General features: G+C 43.2%; 1 protein-coding gene across 3 annotated transcripts; it reads left to right on the top strand.

The window, feature by feature from the left end:
• The first annotated feature begins 22 nt into the window (after positions 1–22).
• On the top strand, positions 23–18,385 carry atf6b (activating transcription factor 6 beta). 3 transcript variants are annotated; one of them, XM_071501226.1, is made up of 17 exons: positions 23–325; positions 3,866–3,945; positions 5,700–5,781; positions 6,403–6,462; positions 6,551–6,630; positions 7,366–7,576; positions 9,263–9,427; positions 9,606–9,775; positions 10,218–10,397; positions 11,589–11,671; positions 11,967–12,158; positions 12,733–12,840; positions 13,350–13,449; positions 13,667–13,737; positions 14,171–14,270; positions 14,558–14,642; positions 15,103–18,385. In XM_071501226.1, exons 1-17 carry the CDS (start codon positions 253–255, stop codon positions 15,426–15,428), a joined length of 2,166 nt encoding a protein of 721 aa, XP_071357327.1. In that variant the 5' UTR covers positions 23–252; the 3' UTR covers positions 15,429–18,385. The 3 variants fall into 3 exon arrangements, with proteins under 3 accessions (XP_071357327.1, XP_071357328.1, XP_071357329.1); XM_071501227.1 differs by having other exon boundaries at positions 26–325; positions 13,670–13,737; XM_071501228.1 differs by lacking the exon at positions 23–325 and adding an exon at positions 2,869–3,147.
• Positions 18,386–22,620: the final 4,235 nt, after the last annotated feature.

Below are 22,620 nucleotides of genomic sequence, written 5' to 3'. Positions count from 1 at the left end.
ACTTTCCGGAAAAAACGTTTCCTTGTCTGTCATATGCGAAGCTAAAGGGAAGATCGATAAGTCCTTCTGGATACACAAACTGAGAGAATTATCACTGTTCCGACAGAGGAAACTCCTCTTAATCTGAATAATAAATGAAATCCCTGCCTAATATCAGCCGGCTCTCTTCATGCTAAAGCTAGCCGCGGTATTCTCTCCGTTCGCCGTTATCACGTCGCTATCTCAGTCTCCAAACACACCGCCTTTGTGGCGATGAGCACGGAATTACTCTCTGAGTTGGACAGCCGGTTCTTCGCTGATAACCTCCTGACCAGCGAAGACTGGGGTGAGTGGACATTTAAAGCCTTTTTAAGAGAAAACAAACTGAAATTTCCGCGACACAGAGCGAGCCGGACGCGGTAACGGGAGTGTGGATGCGGGTCAGGGACGAGGCGAACAGGGACGTTAACAAACGTTAACGTTTATTTGTCCTCCATATTTTGCCCACAGAGGGTTTTATTTGGTGATGATGTGTTGAACTGTGTGTGAGATGTGCATTACAGCCGTTACAGCGTGTGTGTGTGTGTGTGTGTGTGTGTGTGTGTTTCCTCCGGATGTGTCAGTTTATCTTTAAGACGGTGGGTGGAAGCGTGACCACACGTTAATACAACCTCTTCTTCTTCTTCTGCTGCTTCTTCTTCTTCTTCTTCTTCTGCTGCTTCTTCATCTTCTTCTTCTTCTTCTGCTGCTTCTTCATCTTCTTCTTCTTCTGCTGCTGCTGCTTCTTCTTCTTCTTCTTCTTCTGCTGCTGCTTCTTCTTCTTCTTCTTCTGCTGCTGCTTCTTCTTCTTCTTCTTCTTCTGCTGCTGCTTCTTCTTCTTCTTCTTCTTCTGCTGCTGCTTCTTCTTCTTCTTCTTCTTCTTCTTCTGCTGCTGCTTCTTCTTCTTCTTCTTCTTCTGCTGCTGCTTCTTCTTCTTCTTCTTCTTCTTCTTCTGCTGCTGCTTCTTCTTCTTCTTCTTCTTCTTCATCTTCTTCTTCTTCTTCTGCTGCTTCTTCTTCTTCTTCTTCTTCTGCTGCTTCTTCATCTTCTTCTTCTTCTTCTGCTGCTTCTTCTTTCACTTCACAGTTACCCGCATTTTATTGTCCTGTATTGACATGTGTCTTGTTAAAATGGCTTCTAGGTTTACTGGTGTAGTTGTGGGACGCAGGAGTAGCGATTAGTTTTATTATTGATTAATTGTGACAAATGACTGTCACTTAGTTTAATATCATAGAAAACTTGCAAATATGTTAGAAAACATAGAAATGATTTAAGTTGATCAATTTATTAATCAATCAAACATTGTTGTCAGTTATTTATTTGTTTTTGTCATTCAACCAATTAAATTTTATTAAAGTATAAATGAAATATCACAAATTGTATGTTAATAAGTTATAATAAGTGAAAATGTTAAATTACCACCCAGGCCTGCAGACTGGTGCTCCTACATCTCAGCCACGTTTTCCAAAACATGCAGGTGAGTCCAGAGGGTGACTCATTTATTCACGCTGGGTTCAGACTAAAGCAGCAGATCTCTCATAATGACAACGTTTTAATTATTGTCATGTGAGAACCAACCAGAGACAAACAGGAGTGAAAACTAACCACCGGCCTACAAGCTAATGCTGCTAATTGTTGTTGTTGTTGTTGCCAGCCATCAGTTCTTTAGGTTTTCTAATTAAATTTGACCATTGAGGAGTGAGATTGGTGAAATTTACCACCTATTGTGATTGGCTGACAAAACGTATTTAACTTCCCTGTTGTTGTTCTGCACTCGGGCAATAAACTCAATTAGATCAGATTAGATGAAACTTTAATGACCCCTGTGAGAAAACTGGGTCAATACAACAGCAGGAGCTAACGCACAGGAAAGACAAAAACACAATAGACATTTACACCTAATGAAAGCACTGAGGATAATTTAAAAAATAAAACATTAGATAAGTTAGGTTGTTTGTTTTCTAATTGGTCCAGAAAGGAAAAGGCTGGATATGTTTGAGACTCCACAAAAAGACCAAAGCCAACAACAAATGTCTCCTAACAAGTAGGAAAGAGAATCTGCCTTCACTCCATAAAACTCCACTGTCGTCCAGAAATAATAAAAAACGTATAATAAAAGATTTAAACATTGTGACCCAGTTACCCACAGCTTCAGTAACATTAGTATTTGTTTCCTGTGTTGTGCAGCTTTATAATTTAAACTGAATTTGTATTGTGTTATCAGGCTGTTGGGACATTTATGATTTATTTTTGATATTTGTAGTTAATCGTAACAGTTGTTTTCATTATCAATTAATCTGTTGATTATTTTGTGGTGTAGTCTTTTGGTTTATGAATTGACAGAAATTCAGTTCATAACAATATAACAGCAGTGAGAGCAGCAAAGCCTCACACCGTCGGATGTTTTATAAAAAATTACCACAACAGTCACAGATACATTTCCTTTGAGTTAACTAATAGATGAACATTTGCAGCTCTACTTGCTTAAAGGACAAAAATTATGAAAATCACAGTATGGTCAAGTGCAATAGCCAAATCGCAGGAGCTGCTAATTTTTTTTGGATAAAAGGTAAAATGTGTCACAACAGACCATAAATGAAGCGTGGTGGTGCTACAGAGACGCCCTGGTCTACAAATCATCATATTTGTTTGGTACAAGCACCAACAAAAATCACATCATCCTCATTTTTATTTTTTCAGTGAACTCAAACACAGAAATGACCAACCCCACTGATTAAAAAAAAAAAATGTATTTATTGTATATCATTCAGCCCTGTCGGTGTCAGTGTCCTGTCTTTCTGTGCATCTGCAGGACATGCAAAAATGTACTTGTGCGCAGAGCAAATATGAGCCGATATAAACCTACACCTACTATTCACACCTGCTCTCTGACAGGGCGTGGCCTCAGCGTGGCCCTGTTTGCTCTAGTTTCAAAGTCCAGATTCGTGCTGACTGCCTGCACCTCATCAAAACATGCAAGGCATGATGGGAGAAATGATGGCCCACAGGGTCATGGCTGCAGCCAGGCTGAGTGTTGGTTTCCTTTTTATTCAGATGCACAGGTTTAAACAGTGAGAGATCAGATGCAGCGATGGAATAGTTCCATCAGCAGCACAGTACAAGTCACAGGTCTGTCGTTGAGGTTGGTGTGTGTTTGTGTGTGTTGGTGTGTGAGAGGAAGCAGTGGGGGTTGGTGGAGCGTTGTATGAGTCTGCGGTGGTTGGCAGGGCCTCTCAGCCTGCAGACAGTCGAACAGATCAGTCAGCTAATCATTTCATCTGCAGACAGAAAATAGACAACCGTTTTCATAAGAAATCAATTATCAGTGATTGATCAGTTATCATGATGATATCATGATGTATCCAGATAGCTTGTTTTATTCAACAAAGAGTCTGAAACACAAAACTAGTCAGTTTACAGTCAGATATGAAAAAGAGAAGCAGCGAACCGTCACACATTAGAAGCATTAACCAGCGAATGTTCAGAATTTCTGTTTGAAAAATGATTCAATCGATGAATCTGTTATCAAAACAGTTGTGATTTATAATTGTTGCAGCAGACAGCTCACTGCTGAGCAGAGAGATAAATCTCCTTCATCTGTTCAGGAGCTGGCAGTTTGTTGTTCCCTGTGTGTGTGTGGGTGTGTGGGTGTGGGGAGTGACTCCTGAAACTTGATTGACGTGTTATGGCTGATTTGCATCTTCAGAGATGGAACTTTAATGACATTTCTAAGCTGCCGCTGACGTGTCTTTAACCTGACCGATTTGGTTGCTGCTCTGTGTCTGTGTGTTCTGTCGTCGCTCATCATGGCTGACGTGTCTACATCCTGTCCCCCGTCTCTCCTCAGATGCCTGCCTGTACCAGTGTGACAGCATGGAGGAGGGAGAGGACGGAGACTTCAGCCGAGGCTTGAAATACGACACGTCGGTACGGACACAAATGAAAGTGTTGCCGCTCACAGCTCTGGTTTCTGCCCGGGGCTGAGAGCGTAACTGATCCCCCCCAGCACACAAACACTCCACCTCCATACAGTTCACGGTTCAATAGGTTTAGAGAACGTATTTACCACCTTTACCCGTCAGTAAAAGTCTTTTGTCACAGTTAAAGCATCTGAATGTGATTAACCTGAGTTCTGACCTGTCACTGGATGTTTGTCGTCTTACAGCTGCTTAAACTCTACAGAATTGTGTTGTTATGTTTGGTTTTAGAGACGCAGATGTGTTTTAGTCCATCTGTGCTGTGGTATCAAGAATGGTGGAATTTCAGTGGTATTTGTACCAACTACCAAATTTCTGGTATTGTGACTAATCTACACAATTGGATGGATTATCATGGAGTTCAGTGCAGACATTCATGGTCCAGAGAGGATGAATCCTGCAGACGTGACAAACGTGTGATCCCCAGTCCTCTGATTCAGCTCAAATTCCAGCTCATAACAAGATGCATCTAAAAGTGGCTAAATTCCCATGAGCCTCAGCTCTACTGTGAGACTAATGCTAACATAACATGCTAGTTCCAGGACGACCAGTGTGGAGCTGGTATGTGTTGGTTCTGTTTTTAATCATGTAGCACTAAAGGACAACTCTATTTTTAGTAAAGAGGTTCTGTCAGTCAGGAAAGAGCAGAAAAACCCAGATCTCTCATTTGACAAAAATAGCTCATCAGAGTAGAGGCTGTTGTTGATCAGGTGGTTTATCATCACACTCAGTCTGTCAGGATCAGCTCTGCATGATCAGGTTTACACCGGCGTCCTGTTAAATTCAGATCTGTGGAATCCTTTTCATACTGATCCCTTTATACTTGTTATGTTTGTAGCGTATTTGTTTGTGGCTGTTATTTGATTTTCGTCTTTATTGTGAGGCACTTTGTGGTGTCTGTTGTGTTGAAGTTAGCATTTAACATGCAAGTTAACAACTTCTGGATGGTTACGTGCCACCAGAGCGTCACAACTTGTGGTGAAATCAATGTGTTTTGGTTTGAGGCCTTCAATCAACAGATTACAAAGGATCATTTTGTTCTTGGTTCACCCTGAGGAGGACCACAAGCTGAAATGTGCTGGTCACATGATCAATCATGTGTTTCAGGTAAACACTCTCCACCATCCAGAAGTTGTTAACTATGGGACCTTTAAAGGACCAGTTTTGTTGTTTTGTACAATAAACACTATTTCATTAGACTCTACATTAGTGTAATTCACATAATTACCCTTTAGAATAATACCCACGTTCTTCCCTCTGGTTTGCTGTGTGGGGTTAGTCGTGCAGCTCACACTCTTCTCTGTAAAGTGAATACTTTGGGCTCATTGGGTTTGGGTTGGTTTGGCAAATATTTAAAGATGTCCACACAGACTCTGGGGAAATGTTTATGGCCTTTTTGTGACGTTTTTGGACCAAAACTATTGATCAGGAAAATATTGTGCAGATGAATCTGTGATGAAACTTCAGTTAGTGTCCCTGAGGCCCAGTTACCTTCACCAGCTCCAACTGTGTAACATTCTGTCGGCAGCTTTTACCCTTCAGTACATACAGATGATGGGTCAGAGGATAATCAGGCTGAATGACTGTCGGTCGGCTGAGTGAAACACACACACACACACACACGCTCAGTATAACATACCGATGAATCCAGCAGTTGTTTGGCCTAATCCCCCCCCCACTACTTCTTCTTCCACTCTCTCACAGTTCGACAATGACCTTGTGCTCACCCTCGATCCTGACAACCCCACATCACCGTGGCGACACAGTGACGACAACCTGCTCACAGGTATGGACCAGCCAGCCAACCGTGGCTCTCGCTGGGAACCTTAAACCACCTCTGTTGGCGTTTTTGCTTCCACGACTCAAACGTCCCTGAAACATGAGACGCTTCATCCCCACGGCCAGAGTGGGGGCGGAGTCTGTGGAAATCCATGTTTCTATGAAATGAAAGCGAAGGAGTTTCAAGTACCACATTTTAACAACATAACACATTATATAAATATATATTTAGATCAATCTAGTTGTGATAAAGAAGAAAGAAATTCCCAAAACACCAAAACAGTTTGGTGGGGACTGTTTTCAGTGACACGTTAGCTGTACGTTAGCTGCTGCAGTATCTGAGGCGGTGTCACACTGCCTCAGATACTGCAGCAAACGTTTTAGTTTTAAACGCATCTTGTCCTCCACGTTTACACCATCCACACTATGCCGCAGTTTTCAAGCTCCTGAAATGGAGACTTTTGGAAAACTGGTGTTGTAGTCTGGATGGACAGAACCCGTCATCACACTGATCCTTTTTTAAACTTCAGTATCTGCTGCTTCTTACAAAGGTGCTCAGGTTGATATCAACTAACCTGTGTGTGTGTGTGTGTGTGTGTGTGTGTGTGTGTGTGTTCTCTCTCTGAAGGCGACACTCCGGTGATAAAAAATGAAATGACGATCACTCAGCCGTTACCAGTGGAAATGTGTAAGTTTGTTCACCTGTAACTCGTCTCTCTACTCTCTGCAGGTGTTGATGTGTGTCTTTGTTCACTGGTTTACCTGCTTGTCTCCAGTGTTCCAGGTGAAAGCGGAGCCTCTCTCTCCTGCATCGTCACTCGGCTCCGACTGCTCCGTATCATCACCGGACCCACAGGTGTGTGTCTGAAAGCTGTGGGGGGGTGATTCACGCTGTCGAGTCACTTCCTCACCACTGAAGCTGTTCTGTGCTGCGTGGCCTTTAGCTTTACTTTCACTTTCAGCCACACGCTGCACGTAAGTTGTTGATTGTGTTGAGCAACCTAAAAACCTTAGGTCTTTAACTTGTTGTGACTGAAGAGTGTGAAACACGAGGTGGGAGCTAAACTGGTGAAGCTTGTTGTTGACTCTCATTCTTCTCTGTGAGGATGTTTAGATGTGACACATCACCAAACATGTACTGCTGCTGTGCCACCTCAATAATAATAATAATGATAATGATAATAGAAAACTTTATTTGTATAGCACCTATCATACAAGAAATACACAGAGAAATAATGTGCATCACCTGAAATGAAATGTAATGAATCTATTGACAAATTAAATGAATAAATAGTTAATTTGAATATGTGAAGATGGATTACACAGAAAGCATAAAACCAGCTGCACCATCATTTGGTCCAGCAGAGAGTGGACAGCTGTGTGTCCTCAGCGTAACTATGGAAACATACATTCTGTTCTCTGTTGATGTCAACCTTCTTGGACTGAACATCTTTGCAGACAGACCTTTACTGGAGTTCATCCCTTTACCTGCTGAAGGAAACTAAACTGCTGCAGTTTTGTTCCATGGAGGCAGAAATAACAGCACAGCTGCTCTTTCCCCTGATGCTGATGTCACTTCCTTCCCCACCAGATCACAGTGAAAGGTGAAAACCCTCCGACTCCTCCGTACATGTACGGAGACGTGCTGTCTCCTCCACTGGGATCCATGGAGGTAACTGTGGCAACAACGTCCGGGGCCCCGCCCCAGACACAGTTACCTGCTCTGACACAGACGCAGCTCCAGACGCCGTTGACAGCACAGATTCCTGCAGTCATCAGTGGATTACAGACTCAGGCTGCAGGTACGTGATGCAACAACTGTGACAGAAACCTGTAGAGCTAGTCTGTTCTCTTTAAATTCAATTCAGTTCAATTTTATTTGTATAGCGCCAAATCATAATATACATTATCTCAAGGCACTTTACAGGGTAAGGTCAAGACCTTACTTTGTTACAGAATAAACCCAACAGTTCCCACAAAGAGCAAGCGTTTGGCGACAGGGGGGAGGAAAAACTCCCTTTTAACAGGAAGAAACCTCCAACAGAACCGGGCTCGGGGTGGGCAGCCGTCTGCCTCGACCGGTTGGGTTTAGGAGAAGATAGAAAGAGGGGGAGGGGGAGGAGAGGGGAGAGAAGAGAGAGAGAGAGAGAGACCAGGAACAGCTGTGTAGGTAATGGTGTTATCAATAATAATGACAGGTAACAGTGGTTAATAGTAAAGATGAGTAGTGGTGGATCTGGATCCTGCTGCTCCCGGGGCAGAGAGACCTGCAGAATGAGGACAGAGAGAGGGAGAGAGAGGAGAAGCACAAACTACAGGAGAGAAAAAATACAAAGTTAATGGCATGAAGTCATCGAGAGAGAGAGGGGGAGAGAGACAGAAATAGAGGGAGAGCGCCCAGTGAATCATGGGAATCCCCCAGCAGTCTAGCTCTATAGCAGCATAACTAAGGGATGGGTCAGGACATACCCGAGCCAGCCCTAACTATAAGCTTTACTAAACAAGACAGTTTTAAGCCTGATCTTAAAGGTAGAGAGGGTGTCTGCCTCCCGAACCCACACTGGGAGCTGGTTCCACAGGAGAGGAGCCTGATAGCTGAAGGCTCTGCCCCCCATTCTACTCTTACAAACTCTGGGAACCACAAGTTGACCTGCATTAATTAAAGGCTGCACTAATGTGGAGGAGTTTGGGGGGGGGGGGTCATTTATATTGCGCTATTACTATAGCGTGGTCTCAGCTGGACTCTGGACAGACTCAGACCAAAGATAAAGTTACTGCACGAATCTTTTGTCAGGAGAAACAACGTCTGTGTGCGTCAGATCACTGACAGCTGACACGTCTTCACTAGGCCCATAAAACACAATCATTCAAGGATCCCAGTTTCAGGATGATACGCTCGTCGGCCATCACAAATCTGAGAGTCTGAGACCACGGAGCTGTGCCCGGAAACAGTTTCAGTTTGAAGAGCCAGAGATGAAAGAGAGAGCTTCCTCTGACATGGGGGTGGAGGTATTCTGTACAGAGGCCCCAGGGCAGACCCTGAACACAATGCAAGGGATGGCTGTGTGTGTCCCATCTGCTGTGGCAGCTCCTCCTTTTCTTATTTTTTTTCCTTGGACTTTAATGACACGACTGTTCTGCAGCATGATGTAATGTTTACTTGTGTGGGCCCCTGGAGGAGCAGCCGCTGTCCCCACAGTGGATAATGAAATAAATAAATGTGTGGTTCACTCTGCTCGGCCATCTGTCACACACAGTCCGGTCATTAGGTCTGTTAGATTGTGTAATGAAGCTCTCACACACACACAGCTGATTGTCGTCGTGGTGGTTTGTTTAAACTCAGATAGTTTAACTGTGTGTTTGTGACGCTCGCCGTCGGGGAGACAAACAGCTGATGACCTGAAGCAGCACCGAATGTCCTGCTGTTATAATGTCCCTGCTCTTTAAATGACACCCCCCCCCCCCTTCCCCTCCTCTCCCTCCTTCAGTCCTGCCAAGTTCAGCCACATTAAAGGCCAGCACTATCCTGAGCGCAAAGCCTCCCATCCAGCCCAGACCTGTGTGTGTCACCACCCTACCTGTCCCCCAGACCCCAGCACCGGCCAAGACCCTCATACTGCAGGGCATCCCCTCCATGGACCAGACCAGACCCGGTAAGAAAAGACCATCCTGACTTTTTATTACTTGTGCAAAAACTAAAAGGAAGCTGATGGTGGATCGTGACGGGATGAGATGTGCTCAAAGTGTTTGTGTCAGATGGAGGATTCTGGTTCTGGCCTCCTCTGTCCTGCAATGAAAGACCCGTTTCTTCTTCTTTCCCTCCTCCTGCAGTCGTCCTGTCTCAGTCCGTCTGTCTCGGTTCGACTCCGGCCATCGTCAAAATGGAGCCGGTCTCTCCCAGCATCCCCCAGCACTGCTCCAGCCCCACAGCCCCACCCAGCAGCAAACCCATCGTCCCGGCGACCAACACTTTACCCGGCAACAACTCCAGTGACATTGATGTGAGTATGGTGGACACGCTGACTCACACTGTGAGGGGTGTGTTGTGAATCAGCCCTGGTGCCATCTGATCCGTGGTGAAAGAACTGGTGGAAACACAGTTCTTCAGTCAGGAGTACAGAGCATGTTGTCAGACTCTGTAGTGTCTGACTCCACAGCTCTGATGTAACAGCTGTGATATATGAACTCTCAGGTGCCCTCAGGTGTCGGATTATGTGACACGCCTGTTGAATGCTCCTTTCACCGTCTCCTCCTCCATCCTGTCCTCTGATCCTCCTGCTCTTCCTCTGCTTCTGTTTCAGCATCCTCCTCCTCATCTCCTGCTCAATGATTTTTCCAACCCTCCGTCCTCTTTTTCTTCAAAACTGTTCCCTCTTCCATAACAAGCTTCTTCTTTCTTCTTCCTGTTTTTTCTCCCTCCTCCTCCTCCTCCTCCTCCTGCAGATGAAGGTGCTGAAGCGGCAGCAGAGGATGATAAAGAACCGCGAGTCGGCGTGTCAGTCGAGGAAGAAGAAGAAGGAGTACCTGCAGAACCTGGAGGCTCAGCTCAGGGAGGCCCAGCAGGAGAATGAACGACTCCGCAGGGAGAACCAGGCGCTGAGGGAGAGACTGGCCGGGAAGGAGGTGGGACATGAACGACTCCCTTCTTTTGTATCAGTGCTCCCTCCTGAACGTCTCAGCCTCCTACTGGAGTCTGTTCAGATTCACAACAACCTTCCAAACAAAAGAAAAGCAACATTAATTAAAAGAGATTAATTAAAAAACAAACACAACAGAAACAACAGACAAAGATCTGATGAAACTTTTTCTTCTTTAGTTTAATGTTCATCACTGGTTTCTGACGTCCATCTGTTCTCTGGAGATGCTGAAAAATGCTGATGATGCCAGATGATGTGAAAAGTTCAAAACGGAAACAGCAACAACAATAAACCATAAATTAATAATAATAATAATTAAAACTTTATCTACATAGCACAGAAAACACAACAAAACAACAACAAAAATAAAAAACATTTCATATATCAAACATTATACAAAAGGATCAGACGATAAGTGAAGAGAGGTAATAAAACATGTAAAAACAAGAGGAACATAAAGCAGCAGCTGATGAAATGACTGAATTATTATAGTGCAGGTGCATTAAAAATCACACAGTGAGTGAACAGTAACAAACAGATGTTGTTGGTTTTTACCAACAGTAAATCTGAATAATGCTGAAGCTCCCACTGACAGAACTGGTGCCTTCATTCTTTTACATCATGATCCTGTGGGTTAATGAGTGAATGAAGATAAACAGGCAAAGTTTATTTATACAGAACATTTCACAGACTCCAGTCACAAAGTGCTTCACAATCAAAATACATCAACAGCTAGAAACACCAGATAAACTATACGAGAGGAAAACAGATGAAGTTGTAACACAACAGTTCACCTGCTGAGTCTCCTGAGATCAGGAGAGATGTGTGATCACAGTGAAGAAGCAGCTGACTGAACACACAGGGATGAGGAGCAAAGCTCCGAACAGGAGGAAATAAAACCATGTGAACAGAAGAGTCTGCTTGAACCTGTAGAACCTGTTAGAAAATGAGTGGGAGTGTGTCGAACACCAGCTCACACACCGACTTCACATGTGAGTGTTTATTACCTGGTTCAGAAGCACAGACCAGATAAACTCATCTGAGAAGACACGAGTCACTTCTGAACTATAGAGAATTTAAAAACACTTGTCGTTTGAGAAGAATAATTCTGTTCCACTGTTTAATACTAAACAGAGCAAAATGTACTGAGGCCAGTGTCGTCGTGTTTGTGTCTCAGGGCAGCGACTCGGCGAGTAACAAGAGAGCCGTTTGTGTCATGGCCGTTCTGCTGTTCATGACCTTTAGCTTCGGACCCGTCAGGTATGAGTCACACTTCACCAACATCTTCAAACTCACTCTTCTGCTTTTTAATAAACTTTACTTTTTGTGGTGTTTCTGTTTCGATACACAATGTTTTTTATTTCTTCAATTTTCCTTTTGTCCTCGTTAAAGGTCAGTAAGTGTTGATATCTATAAGAAGATATATTTGTGGTTTTAAGAACCAAGAAGACATTTCCTCTCTGTCTCTGTCTCTGTCTCTGTCTCTGTCTCTGTCTCTGTCTCTCTCTCCCTCTCCCTCTCCTCTGGGTGATTTTGTAATAATCCGTCTCTGCAGCATCACAGACAAGAAGCTGTCTGCGGGTCTACAGGACGGCGTGATGTCGTACTCGGGACGACGGCTGCTGGAGATCGAGCAGCAGCAGCAGCAGGTGGCTGCTCAGCCTCCGAGCAGAGTGGAGGACAAGACGGAGACGGAGGAGGACGGAGGAGAGGCGGAGAGATACACTCCAGAGTCGTATCACTTCAGGTGAGAAGGATTGATCCTACACACGGCCGAGAGACTGAAACACTGGACTTTACATCATCAGAGTTAATCTGAGCAGCTTTCAACATTTTTCTACAAATGGAACAAATGTGTTTCACAACATGTTTGACTTTTATGCATAGGGCTCACTCTTCTTCTACCAGGAAATCACTCCAAGGTTTATTTTTTTCAGTCAACTGGAGGAACTAAAAATAAAAATTTTCATTATTGATTAAAACACTCAGTTATCAGTTTATTAGGAACACCTGGCTAAAACTAATCCAGTCATCAGCTCTATAAGAACAATGGTCCAACTTCCTCCTGAACACTGAGCAGGTCTGATCGGCAGCTGCTGCACAGCTGGTTTCAGGTGATTGATTCTTAGAGAACAGCCTCATCTCAACCTCAACCCTGTTCTCCAGAGAAGCACGTGCATGTTTTCAGACACGTGTAACAGAGCTGATGCTCGCTCGCTCTGCTCTCAGGCTAGAAAATGTACCAACACTTAATCCATCCTAGTGTGTGTGTGTGTGTGTGTGTGTGTGTGTGTGTGTGTGTGTGTGTGTGTGTTTTGCAGGAACCTGAGTGACGTCTTCAGTGACATGAAGGACCTGGTTCTTCAGGACATCGATCGTTACTTCACCTCCTCCGACTGCAGACAGTTCAACCGCTCCGAGTCGCTCAGGTCGGACACATCAAACCCTTCTTTATCACAGCCTTCTTCAGCTCCTCCTCATCCTCCCCCAGCTTCTTCTTTTATTGAACTTTATATAAACACGTGTTTCAAACCCATCAGACTGTCACAGTACAGTCTGATCTTACATAAACCAGGACAGGTGTGAGGCAGCTCCACTCTCTGGTTTATTCACACACACAAAAACCTAAAACCTGAAGTCTGCTGCCGTGGATCTAAAGCTGCAGATCCTGGAGCTCAAATCAAACCATAGACGGAAAACAGCTTCGAGCAGCTGACATGTGGAATGTGTTTCAGGAGGATGATGGACGGATGAACTGCTGATGTCTTTTGCTTTTCCTTCCTCAGAAGTTCAGATCATTTTTCACTTGTCAGGCATTAAATGAACCGTGCCGTCGCTGCTTCTGTCTCACGTCAACGTTTCCCTGCTTCTCCTTCTTCCTGTTTATCACCTGCTGGCGCTTAAAGCTGACTAACCCGACCCGTGTCTTGTTTTTCAGGCTGGCAGACGAGCTGAGAGGTTGGGTTCACCGACACCAGATCGACCGGAAGAAGTCTGGAGGAAAACCAAAGATCGCCAAGAAGGCCAAGATCGCCCAGGTAGAGAGAGCTCCGCCTCCTGCTGCTGCTTTTCCTGTGTCTCAGTTTTCCAGTTTTTTTGTCATAACAGAGAAACTCATAATGAATCTGTTCTCTAATGACAGGAAAATATATAGTTTTTCTTCCAAAGCTGTGTAATTTCTGTTCCTTGGAAAATAACTCATCAGATTTTTACATTGGAGTCACTGTTGACTGTTTTCCTGTGTTTGTACTGAAGCAGAAAGCTCAGCTGAGGAAGACAAACTTCTCCAGATATCTGCCCATTCAGGCTCATCGCTCCATAGAGAGGTACAACACACTGCTCATCACGCTCGCACTCCTGTCGTACGAACGCACGGAGGAGCAGGTTTCAACAGGCGTCCAGAGAAATGCAAAGTTATTTTGAAACTGAAAAAAAAAAGTGAGAAACGAAACTGAAATGAAACAAAGTTGATTATAAAGCAGGTTCTATATTAATACTGTGAAAGTATCAACGTGCTCACTGAACTGTTGATACTAGAGGAGATGTCAAACTACTCTGAGATGGTATTTGGCTCTAAAAACTGATGGATATCAACACTTCAGATAAAACACAGGAGAAGTGAAAATATGGAGCTTTAAAGCAGAAAACATGAGGCAGAGACAGGATTTGTGACATTTCTGACAAGTTACATAAAATATCCTCAAATGCTGTGTTTGTCTGACCCTGCTCCTCCCTCCCGCCTCTCGTTTGTCCCCGCAGTCAGCTGCAGGTGCTTCCTGGTCCTGAGGTCACTTACAGCGACTTCCTTGACGCCATCGACCGCAGAGAGGACACGTTCTACGTCGTCTCGTTCAGACGGGTACGACCACACGAGCAGTGACTCAACAGCTCAGACCAGTCAAACCTGCTGTTTTCTCTCTCTGTCCTCGTCTGGTGTTTAAATAAAGTTGTAGCTGTGGGCCGACCTCTGCTGTTAGACAATGACTTTTGCAGACATCAGTTTGTGTGATTTGTGTTAGAAATAATTTATCCTGTGCATCCAGCTGACTCCAGAGCAGCTGTTCGCGCCCCGTCCCGTAGTTTGAAAGTTCTCAGACAGAGAAAATGAGATTTGATCCAGAACGTCTCCTGTGTTTGTGCCCTCAGGACCACCTGCTGCTCCCGGCCATCAGCCACAACAAGACCAGCAGACCCAAGATGTCCCTGGTGATGCCGGCCATGTCTGTCAACGGTGAGTCTGTGTGTTACAGCGTCACAACCCAGGGATGTAGATAAACCTTGAACACAGTTTGGCCCTAAAGCAGAACTAAGATCAGCTGAGCTTGATTAGTGAATGTGTTTTAGATCAGGAACTGAAGCAGCTTCATTTATAAGAGACAACCCTGAAGCCTGTGTGTACGGTGGCCCCTGAGGACAAAGCTCAAACATGAGGAGAATGTGAAAACACATCCACACAGGGAGGAACTGCTGCAGGACGCTGCGGCTCCATTTGCAAAAGCAGCAAAATGATATGTTTACACTCTGTTGATGGATCTAATTCAGAGTCAGTGCAGTGAAAGATGCACCTGTTCAGTCTATAGAGTTAAATGTATATTAAACAGCAAATGATAAATTGTCTGTGGAGACAGGATCGAATGTCTCATCACAATCTGTCCTTTTCTAATTCTGTTTTCTGTCCCCCCACCCCCCAGAAAGTCTATATAACTCCTCTCAGGGCTACGAGATGATGATGCAGGTCGACTGTGAGGTCATGGACACCCGAATCGTCCCCATCAAGTCCTCCGCTGTCCCGCCGTCTCTCCGGGACCCTCCCCCTCCTCCCCCCTCCTCCCACCACAACCCTCACCACCATCACCATGGGAACCATACCTCACTCCGGGGACGTCACCAGCATCACCCATCCTCCTCGTCCTCCTCCTCACCGTCCTCCTCTGCCGCCTCCTCGTCTCCGAGGCAACCTTTACCCGCCCACCGACGGACAGCTGAATATTTCATCAGCCAATCAGAAGGGGTCTGAGGAGACGTCGCCATAGTGATGGCAGACAAAAGAGGTGATGGGAAAACAGAAAACATGGAGATTAGTTTGAGAGGAACATGCGAGCCTTCTCCTCATCCCTTCAGCAGGTTTCTCCTCCTGCTCATCTGCACCTGCGCCACCGTTTTCTGGACTGAGAAAATTCTAGAAAACCTCCACGAGACACATCCAGAGGGATTAAATCAGCAATTACTGTTTAAATCCCATCAAAACAGCTGTTACTGGCACTAAACTCAAACTTTCCTTTCAGATTTTGGGGTTGAAAATATGAATATAAAAAAAGATAATGACCTAATATATAAGAAGATATTTCTAAAAGTTAAAGTCGGATGCAGACGCAGCAGCACACTGCACTTAGAAACTGTGCTGCCTTTTAATATTTGAATATGAAAATGTACAGTTGAGGCTTGGAGTGGGAGGTTCATGTGGGAGCTGAGGTGAAAGTCGGTTTGATATCATCCTAAAGGTTTTGTTTGTGTGGCAGCGCTCAGTGTGTCGGACAGGCGGCGCTGCAGGGCTGCACAGCTACAGCGAACAAGCTCTTCACTACAAACATCACAGGTTTCCAGATCAGCAATACAACAGAAGCTACAATCACAGCGTGCATTTAAACCGATGTAACTGTGCAGCCCCGGCAGGACAGACACTCGACACTACTGATGCTCTCACTGGTGGTTTCTGTGGAGTTTGTATATTTGTGTTGTTTGTAATCAGGCTACACACTGAGAAGGTGTAGTCTGGATGTTTGATATCAGAACTGACGGCCGCCGCATGAAGTGGATCCTGATGACGACACAGGAACAGAAGAACAAACTGAGGCTCATCAGGATCTTTGACGTCCAGATTAAAAAAAAACAATAAAACCACTTCACAGAATCAGGAGGTCGTCTTCACGCGGCGTCCGTCAGATTCATCCACCTTTCTTTTTTAATAGAAAAATCATGTTCTTGTTTTGAATGGGGATTATTTAATAGCTGTAAAATATGAGCGTTCACTCTGTAGATATTTTGCTTGTTTTTTGTCACATTTTTATAATTTTTTTATTTCTTTTGTCTCTTGACAGCAAAAAGTAAAAGAAAAAAATAATAAATTTGTTTCTCATGAAGCTCAAAGTGGGAAAAAAAGAGTAATATTGAATTTTCAGTTTTTTATTTGTGTGTTCAGTTTATTGGACCAACCACCTTAATTCATTCATCCATTCAGTCTGTGCTCAAAGTTTGAACTCAGGATTTTCTGTCCTGATACAATTTATTTATGGAAATATAAATGCGTAGATTTTTTTTTTTTTTTATTGTACAGAATTAACTTCTAGGAAACTTCCGTTTCTCAAAAAATGAATAAAATAAACATAGAAAAACAAAAAATAATTTCTGCCAAAATAAGACACGATAGTTGATCATTTCTCTGACCTGGATGATGAAGCTCTGAATCCGAACATTTTTTTGTTTCTTCTGACCAAAAATGCTTCTCTTTTTCCCCACAAAAACGTTATTTTCTTTCCTCTGTGTGTGCGTGCGCGCGCGCGTGTGTGTATGTATTTTAATCACATCAGAATCTAGAAATCTAATCTTTTTATTTCAAATTTGTGGTTGAAACTGTACGAGTTAAAGGGGCATTCCAACAATTTTAAATATAGATCATGACGAAGTGATACTAGAGTTGCATTATGGGGAATGTAGGAGATTTCAAGAATTTAATCAATCAAACTTAAAACTAAAACAAAGAATGACAATCAAAAAATTTAAACTCAAAGTTTAACGTTGACATATTTGGCATTTGGCAAAAGAACGACCTGAAATAAAAGATTCAGTCAGAGAAAAGTATAATTAGATATTTTTAAATGTGCTTTTTTCTTTCTTGTCACTAGTTCACGAGTTTCTCCTGTAAAACCTAAAACAAAATCTGATAATTTCATGAACAGTCGCTGAAGAGTCTTTGTGTTGTGTTATTAGTGTCTGTGAAGCTGTTTGTCGCATGTGTCGCCCGCTGCACTGCTGCTCCTCATGTCTGGTAAAAGAGAACAATGATGCTACTTTTTTATTATTGTTTTGTTTTTGTTTTTTTATACTGAATGAATTTGTTACTTTTGTGTAAAGAAATGCAAAGATGAAAAAAACAAGGGTGAATGTGGGGTTTTGGCAACAACTGAATCATGTTCTCATGAAACAACGGCTGAAAAAGGTTGTTTGCAAATGTCTGAGGGAACGTTAGTGTCCCTCAGCTGGTCGGTGGCTCTTAACTGACGGGACAAAGGTTTTCACCTCTGTTTTTCTTCCTGGTGTCTCAAGTCTTCATTCGGATATAACACTTAAATACTTTGAGGATCAAAACCTGTCGAGTCCAGGAAGTTGTTGCTGAATCCAGGTCTGCAAATAATCAAACTAATATTTTAATAATTGATTAATTTCCTGATTATTTTCTCCTTATACATCAGAATCAATTCAGATATATTTATGATTGTTCAATTAGTCATTTTGTCTATAAAATGTCAGAAAAAAGTTGTTCAGTTTAAAATCATAAAAAACCAACAAATATTCAAATTTTTGTCATTTTTTTCATATATAAATTTGACTTGAACTGAAATTTTTCCTGTTTAAATTCAAATTTCAGACCCAGTTTAAGGACGACCGACCTGATTGAAGAGATTTCAGTCTCTTTAGCTTCAACATTTTTGTTTGTCGTGTTTTTTTTTTAATTTCCACAGCTGAGTATGACAGAACGCAGCCTGTGGGGAATCGATGAAATGTAAATATGACTTATACATTGCTCAGTCTTTTTGTTTTGTTGTTTTTTATTGAGATGGATTTAAAAAATCAGAACTGTGTAAATACGTCTTTGTATCTCCCTCCCTCCTGATGAGATGAGGCGTTTGAACTGCTGCCTTTTATGTTTGTAGGAAACAAAGCATTGAATTTTATAAAGATAAACTAAAACCCAGAGCTCCTGTTGTTTGTTATTTTCATTTCTGTCAGTTTTGTTGTCTGAAGTATAAAAAAAGGACAGCTCCAGTAAATACTCGCTTTTCAGAAATTATAGATACAAAATAAATTGTGCTGCGTTTTCAAAATGAGTCGAGAAACCACCTGAGCTCTCAGGTGACCTGTGGGGCTGTAAATGTTCAGTCGTAAAAACGGTCGTGGTTACATGTTGCTGCAGGTTAATGACGGTCCTGAACACATCAGAGGATGGGGAGGGAGGGGGGCGGGAACACTGCTGGGGGGTTGGGCTGCATAAAGACCTGAAACTCTTTTATTAACTAAACCTTAACTAAACTAAACATCAGTAGTTTCCTCTATTTACCAGATCAAATATCAAGAATATAAAGTCGTCACAGTGTCCAGCAGCTACAACATTAAATACTGTTCCAATAATATGAATAATGATTTTTCTCTGAAAATGGTCTGTTTTGCAGAAAGGGGACTTTTATTTTTGTGTATTTTGCTGGTGATACTTTTACTTATTTAATCTGATTTTTTTCTTTCACGAACGTTAAAGGTCCAGGTTCTTCTTCCACCTCTGAACCTCGTAAATGTTTAAACTGTGAGTTTTATCACAGCATCAGAATCAGAGAGAGAATTTATTTTCCCTGAAATAACTGTGGCTCCTCCAGTGTTCAGGCCCTTCTAGTCTTTTTTAAGGTGGACTTTTCCTTTAAGGCGGCTCTTTGAATCAGCAGAGGGCGCCAGAGCTCTGCAGGGACACAGTTGTGACGACCTGTGTGGCTGCTTTCTCTCTGCAGGTACTGGAGGTGGGCGTGGCAAAGGGCCATCACACACACACACAATTCACTCCTGCTGATCTTACAGATCACACACTGTTAGTTTAAGTTCTCTTCCTGGATTTATTGTTTGTTTTTAATCAAACATTTGTTAATTGGCTTAAAGATGAGTGTCTCCCTCTTTAGTCATAGCTGCGTGGCCTGGTTTGAGTCTATCATCATCATCATCATCATCATCATCATCATCAATCGATGAAATATCGATCTGGATCCGGTGGAGTCCAGCAGGTCTGGTGTGGACCTGGACCACCTCCCTGACTCGTCTCTGTAAAACGTGGGGGTGGGAGTGAGCCGATGTCGGACGGCATGAGAGGAAAAGAGTCTGTGAATCTAAGTTCAGATCCTGACACTGACTCAAGACGAGTCCTGGTCTCCAGAAAGTTTCCAACAGGACGATGAGTCAAACACAAAGAGGAGAAAAGTGAAAACTACGACCAGGTCTGATCTCTCCAGCAGAGATCAGCTGATCAGGATCAGGAGCCTCTCATCACAGATATTAAATATTAACAAAATAAAAGCAGCTCTCACTAATGAAGGTGAAGTGAGGTTGGTTCTTAACACGGATCTTTAATCAGAGATAAATTATTAATTAGATTAATTTTAATTCAATTTTCAGTTTAATTGGCTTCATTCTTTGATTTAATAAGAACTTCACATTTTAGTGACAGTTTGTATCTGAGAGAGAGAGCGAGAGAGAGAGAGCAAGAGAGAGAGACAGAAAGAGAGAGAGTCAGAGAGATTCAGAGAGAGAGACAGAGAGAGAGAGAGAGAGAGAGAGAGAGAGTCAGAGAATGGGAAAGAGTCAGAGAGAGAGAGAGTCAGAGAGAGAGAATGGGAGAGAGTCAGAGAGAGAGAGAGTCAGAGAGAGAGAGAGAGTCAGAGAGAGAGACAGAGAGAGAGTTAGAGAGAGAGAGAGAGACTACGAGAGTGTATTCTCTCTCTCCAGTGTGTGTCATTGGCTGCAGATTCAAAAGCTGCAGAGTCCCTGAGTTCCTGAGCAGGAAACCGATCATCAGTACACACACACACACACACACACACACACACACACACACACGGTAAAGTATCTGCCAGGGAAACTCATCAATGAGTTGATTACTAATCCTCAGCATGATTTCATATCCCAACTGTGTGTGTGTGTGTGTGTGTGTGTGTGTGTTCCTTCCATCTGTAGTTTTTCATCCCTGAAGCCAGTTATTTTGTCTTTAAACTGACTGATGTTAATACAACATATTAATCTTTACAGGGGAGGAGAGTGACTCTTCTTTGACTGCTGTCAGAGGTCAGAGGTCAGAGGTCAGGAGTGTGTTAACATATAAATGTTAGCTTCCTGCTAACATACTGGATCACAGTAAACGTTTTTTTCATCTTACATCATGTAACAAACGAGCCCACAGGTCGTCTGTCAGCAGGTTACTATGACCCATAGTGAGGTTTTGTTGCTAGGCGACATCTAGTGGTCGTAGTGATGACGACAGGAGCAAAGGGAAAAGTGCGGTGACGTAGTTTATAGAGCGACAAATGAGCAGTAAATGACTTGTGAGCAGTGAATCTAACTGTGAACTGTAGCAGCTCACAGCTCCTGCTCCTCCATTCGAACACTGTACAGCCACTGATCAGACCCACAGAGGTGTCTTATTGTGAAAGGATGAAGTCACAGGATGTTGGAGAGAGTCGACGGGATTCCTGATGTAAAGGGAGACTGCTGTTCACGCTACTTTACAACATTATGGAGCGACGTTTAAAGACTTTTCTAAACTCATGACGGCAGCTTCACGTTTCTCTGGACCTCCTCAGAGCTCCACAGCCAACATCCCACAGGAGTCTAGATTTACACCAGTGGGTCTCAGTTACAGGATCAGATTTAGAGCTTCTGTCTGAGGCCAGAAACATGAGTTCACTGTTCAGCGGGAACAACACAGGACGGACAGTAGGACTTTGAAGCTGCTGGGAAAACACCTCCTGTCTTCTCTCTGTGGAGGAACTAAGACTCAGTTACATGAATATAATGTAAAAACTCTGCTGCAGCGTCACAGTGAAAACACAGTTAAAGCTGCAGCCAAGTCCATAAACTCTCCTGCTTTAATTACTGTTTACTGTTTAACATGCTGGTAATTAAGCAGCCTGTTATTGGGTTGAATTAAGGGCATTATCTTTTTATGATCAGCCAATTAGCTCTCAGAGTTTGACCGATGGCAGCAGTTTTTCCCCGATGACCTCATAAGAGGAAGCGAAACCTCGTAACACGCAGACGGAGGGAGGCTTTATGTGAGGATATATGAGCGATGTGTATGTGCAGCTATTTTCCAGTATAAACATGATGCAGCCATGGAAGCTTCAAGAAACAAGCAAATAAAAAGGTAAATTAGCTCCACGAGGCTGGAGACAGGAGAGGAAGACGTCAGAGGGTTTTTCTGGTTGATTTGAGTGAAGATGAAGCTTCGATTGAGTTTGTGTCTGTTCTCATAAATGTTCCTGATGCTGAAGATGAAATCTGTTTCTCCCCAGAACCACAAACATCAGACGACATCACTGACAACAAGACGCTTCTTCAGAAACCTCTGCCGCCGCCAGGGCTCTCTCGATCAAATCACTAACATTGGTGACATCATGAAGCAGTGTGGGATCATGGGAGTTGTAGTCTCCTCCTGGTCTGGTTCTTCAGTGTCAGAGGTTCAGGAGGTTTTGACCTGGAGCTGGATTCTCCACAGAGTCTCCTCCTCTCCACAACAAACACAGCAGCTGATCAGAACCAGTAAAAACTCTGAATCACACAGTTTCACAGTTAAAGTCAGTGATTGGTCGACGCTCTTCAGTGACGCAGAACGTCTCTGATTGGCTGGAGCTGAGCTGTCTAACATTTCCTCAGCTTGTTTCTCTGATAGCTTCAAATCCAGACGACTAAAATCCTTCATCCGGTTCAGACAGCTGAAAACCACCCAGGTGGAGAAAGAGCAACGAGGATATGACATCATTGACAGGCGACCAATGAAACGGAGCGTTACATGATTAAAATTAAATCTATATGAACACAACTCAACAAGCTGCAGCAGCTCAAACAGATGAATCAACATCTTTATGTAGGAAACTGTAAAATGTAATTCTCACTGTCAACGTCTTGTTTTCATCTTTAAAAAAGTTTCATTGATAGAACTAATTTCTCATTAAGTTGTTGAAATAAATAAATGAAATTCAACCTCTGTCTACTGTCGACCAGACGCAGGAGAAGCTGTGGATGTTCTGCTCAGAGACAGATCTGCAGGCGATGAGACGTGAGGATTAGCAGTGATCACAGAGACGGGAAAGTCGAAGCGATTTGACGTGATTAGTGAATGAAATCAATGTTTCTGCTGCAAAGAGTTTAGAGTTCACTGTTAAACTGAAGGAATCTGTGCT

This window comes from Trachinotus anak, unplaced genomic scaffold, assembly GCF_046630095.1.
Source record: "Trachinotus anak isolate AG129_WGS33_773 ecotype Australia unplaced genomic scaffold, CSIRO_AGI_Tana_v1 ptg000016l, whole genome shotgun sequence".
NCBI classification, from domain to species: domain Eukaryota; kingdom Metazoa; phylum Chordata; class Actinopteri; order Carangiformes; family Carangidae; genus Trachinotus; species Trachinotus anak.
This window is presented reverse-complemented; position numbering and strand designations above follow the sequence as displayed.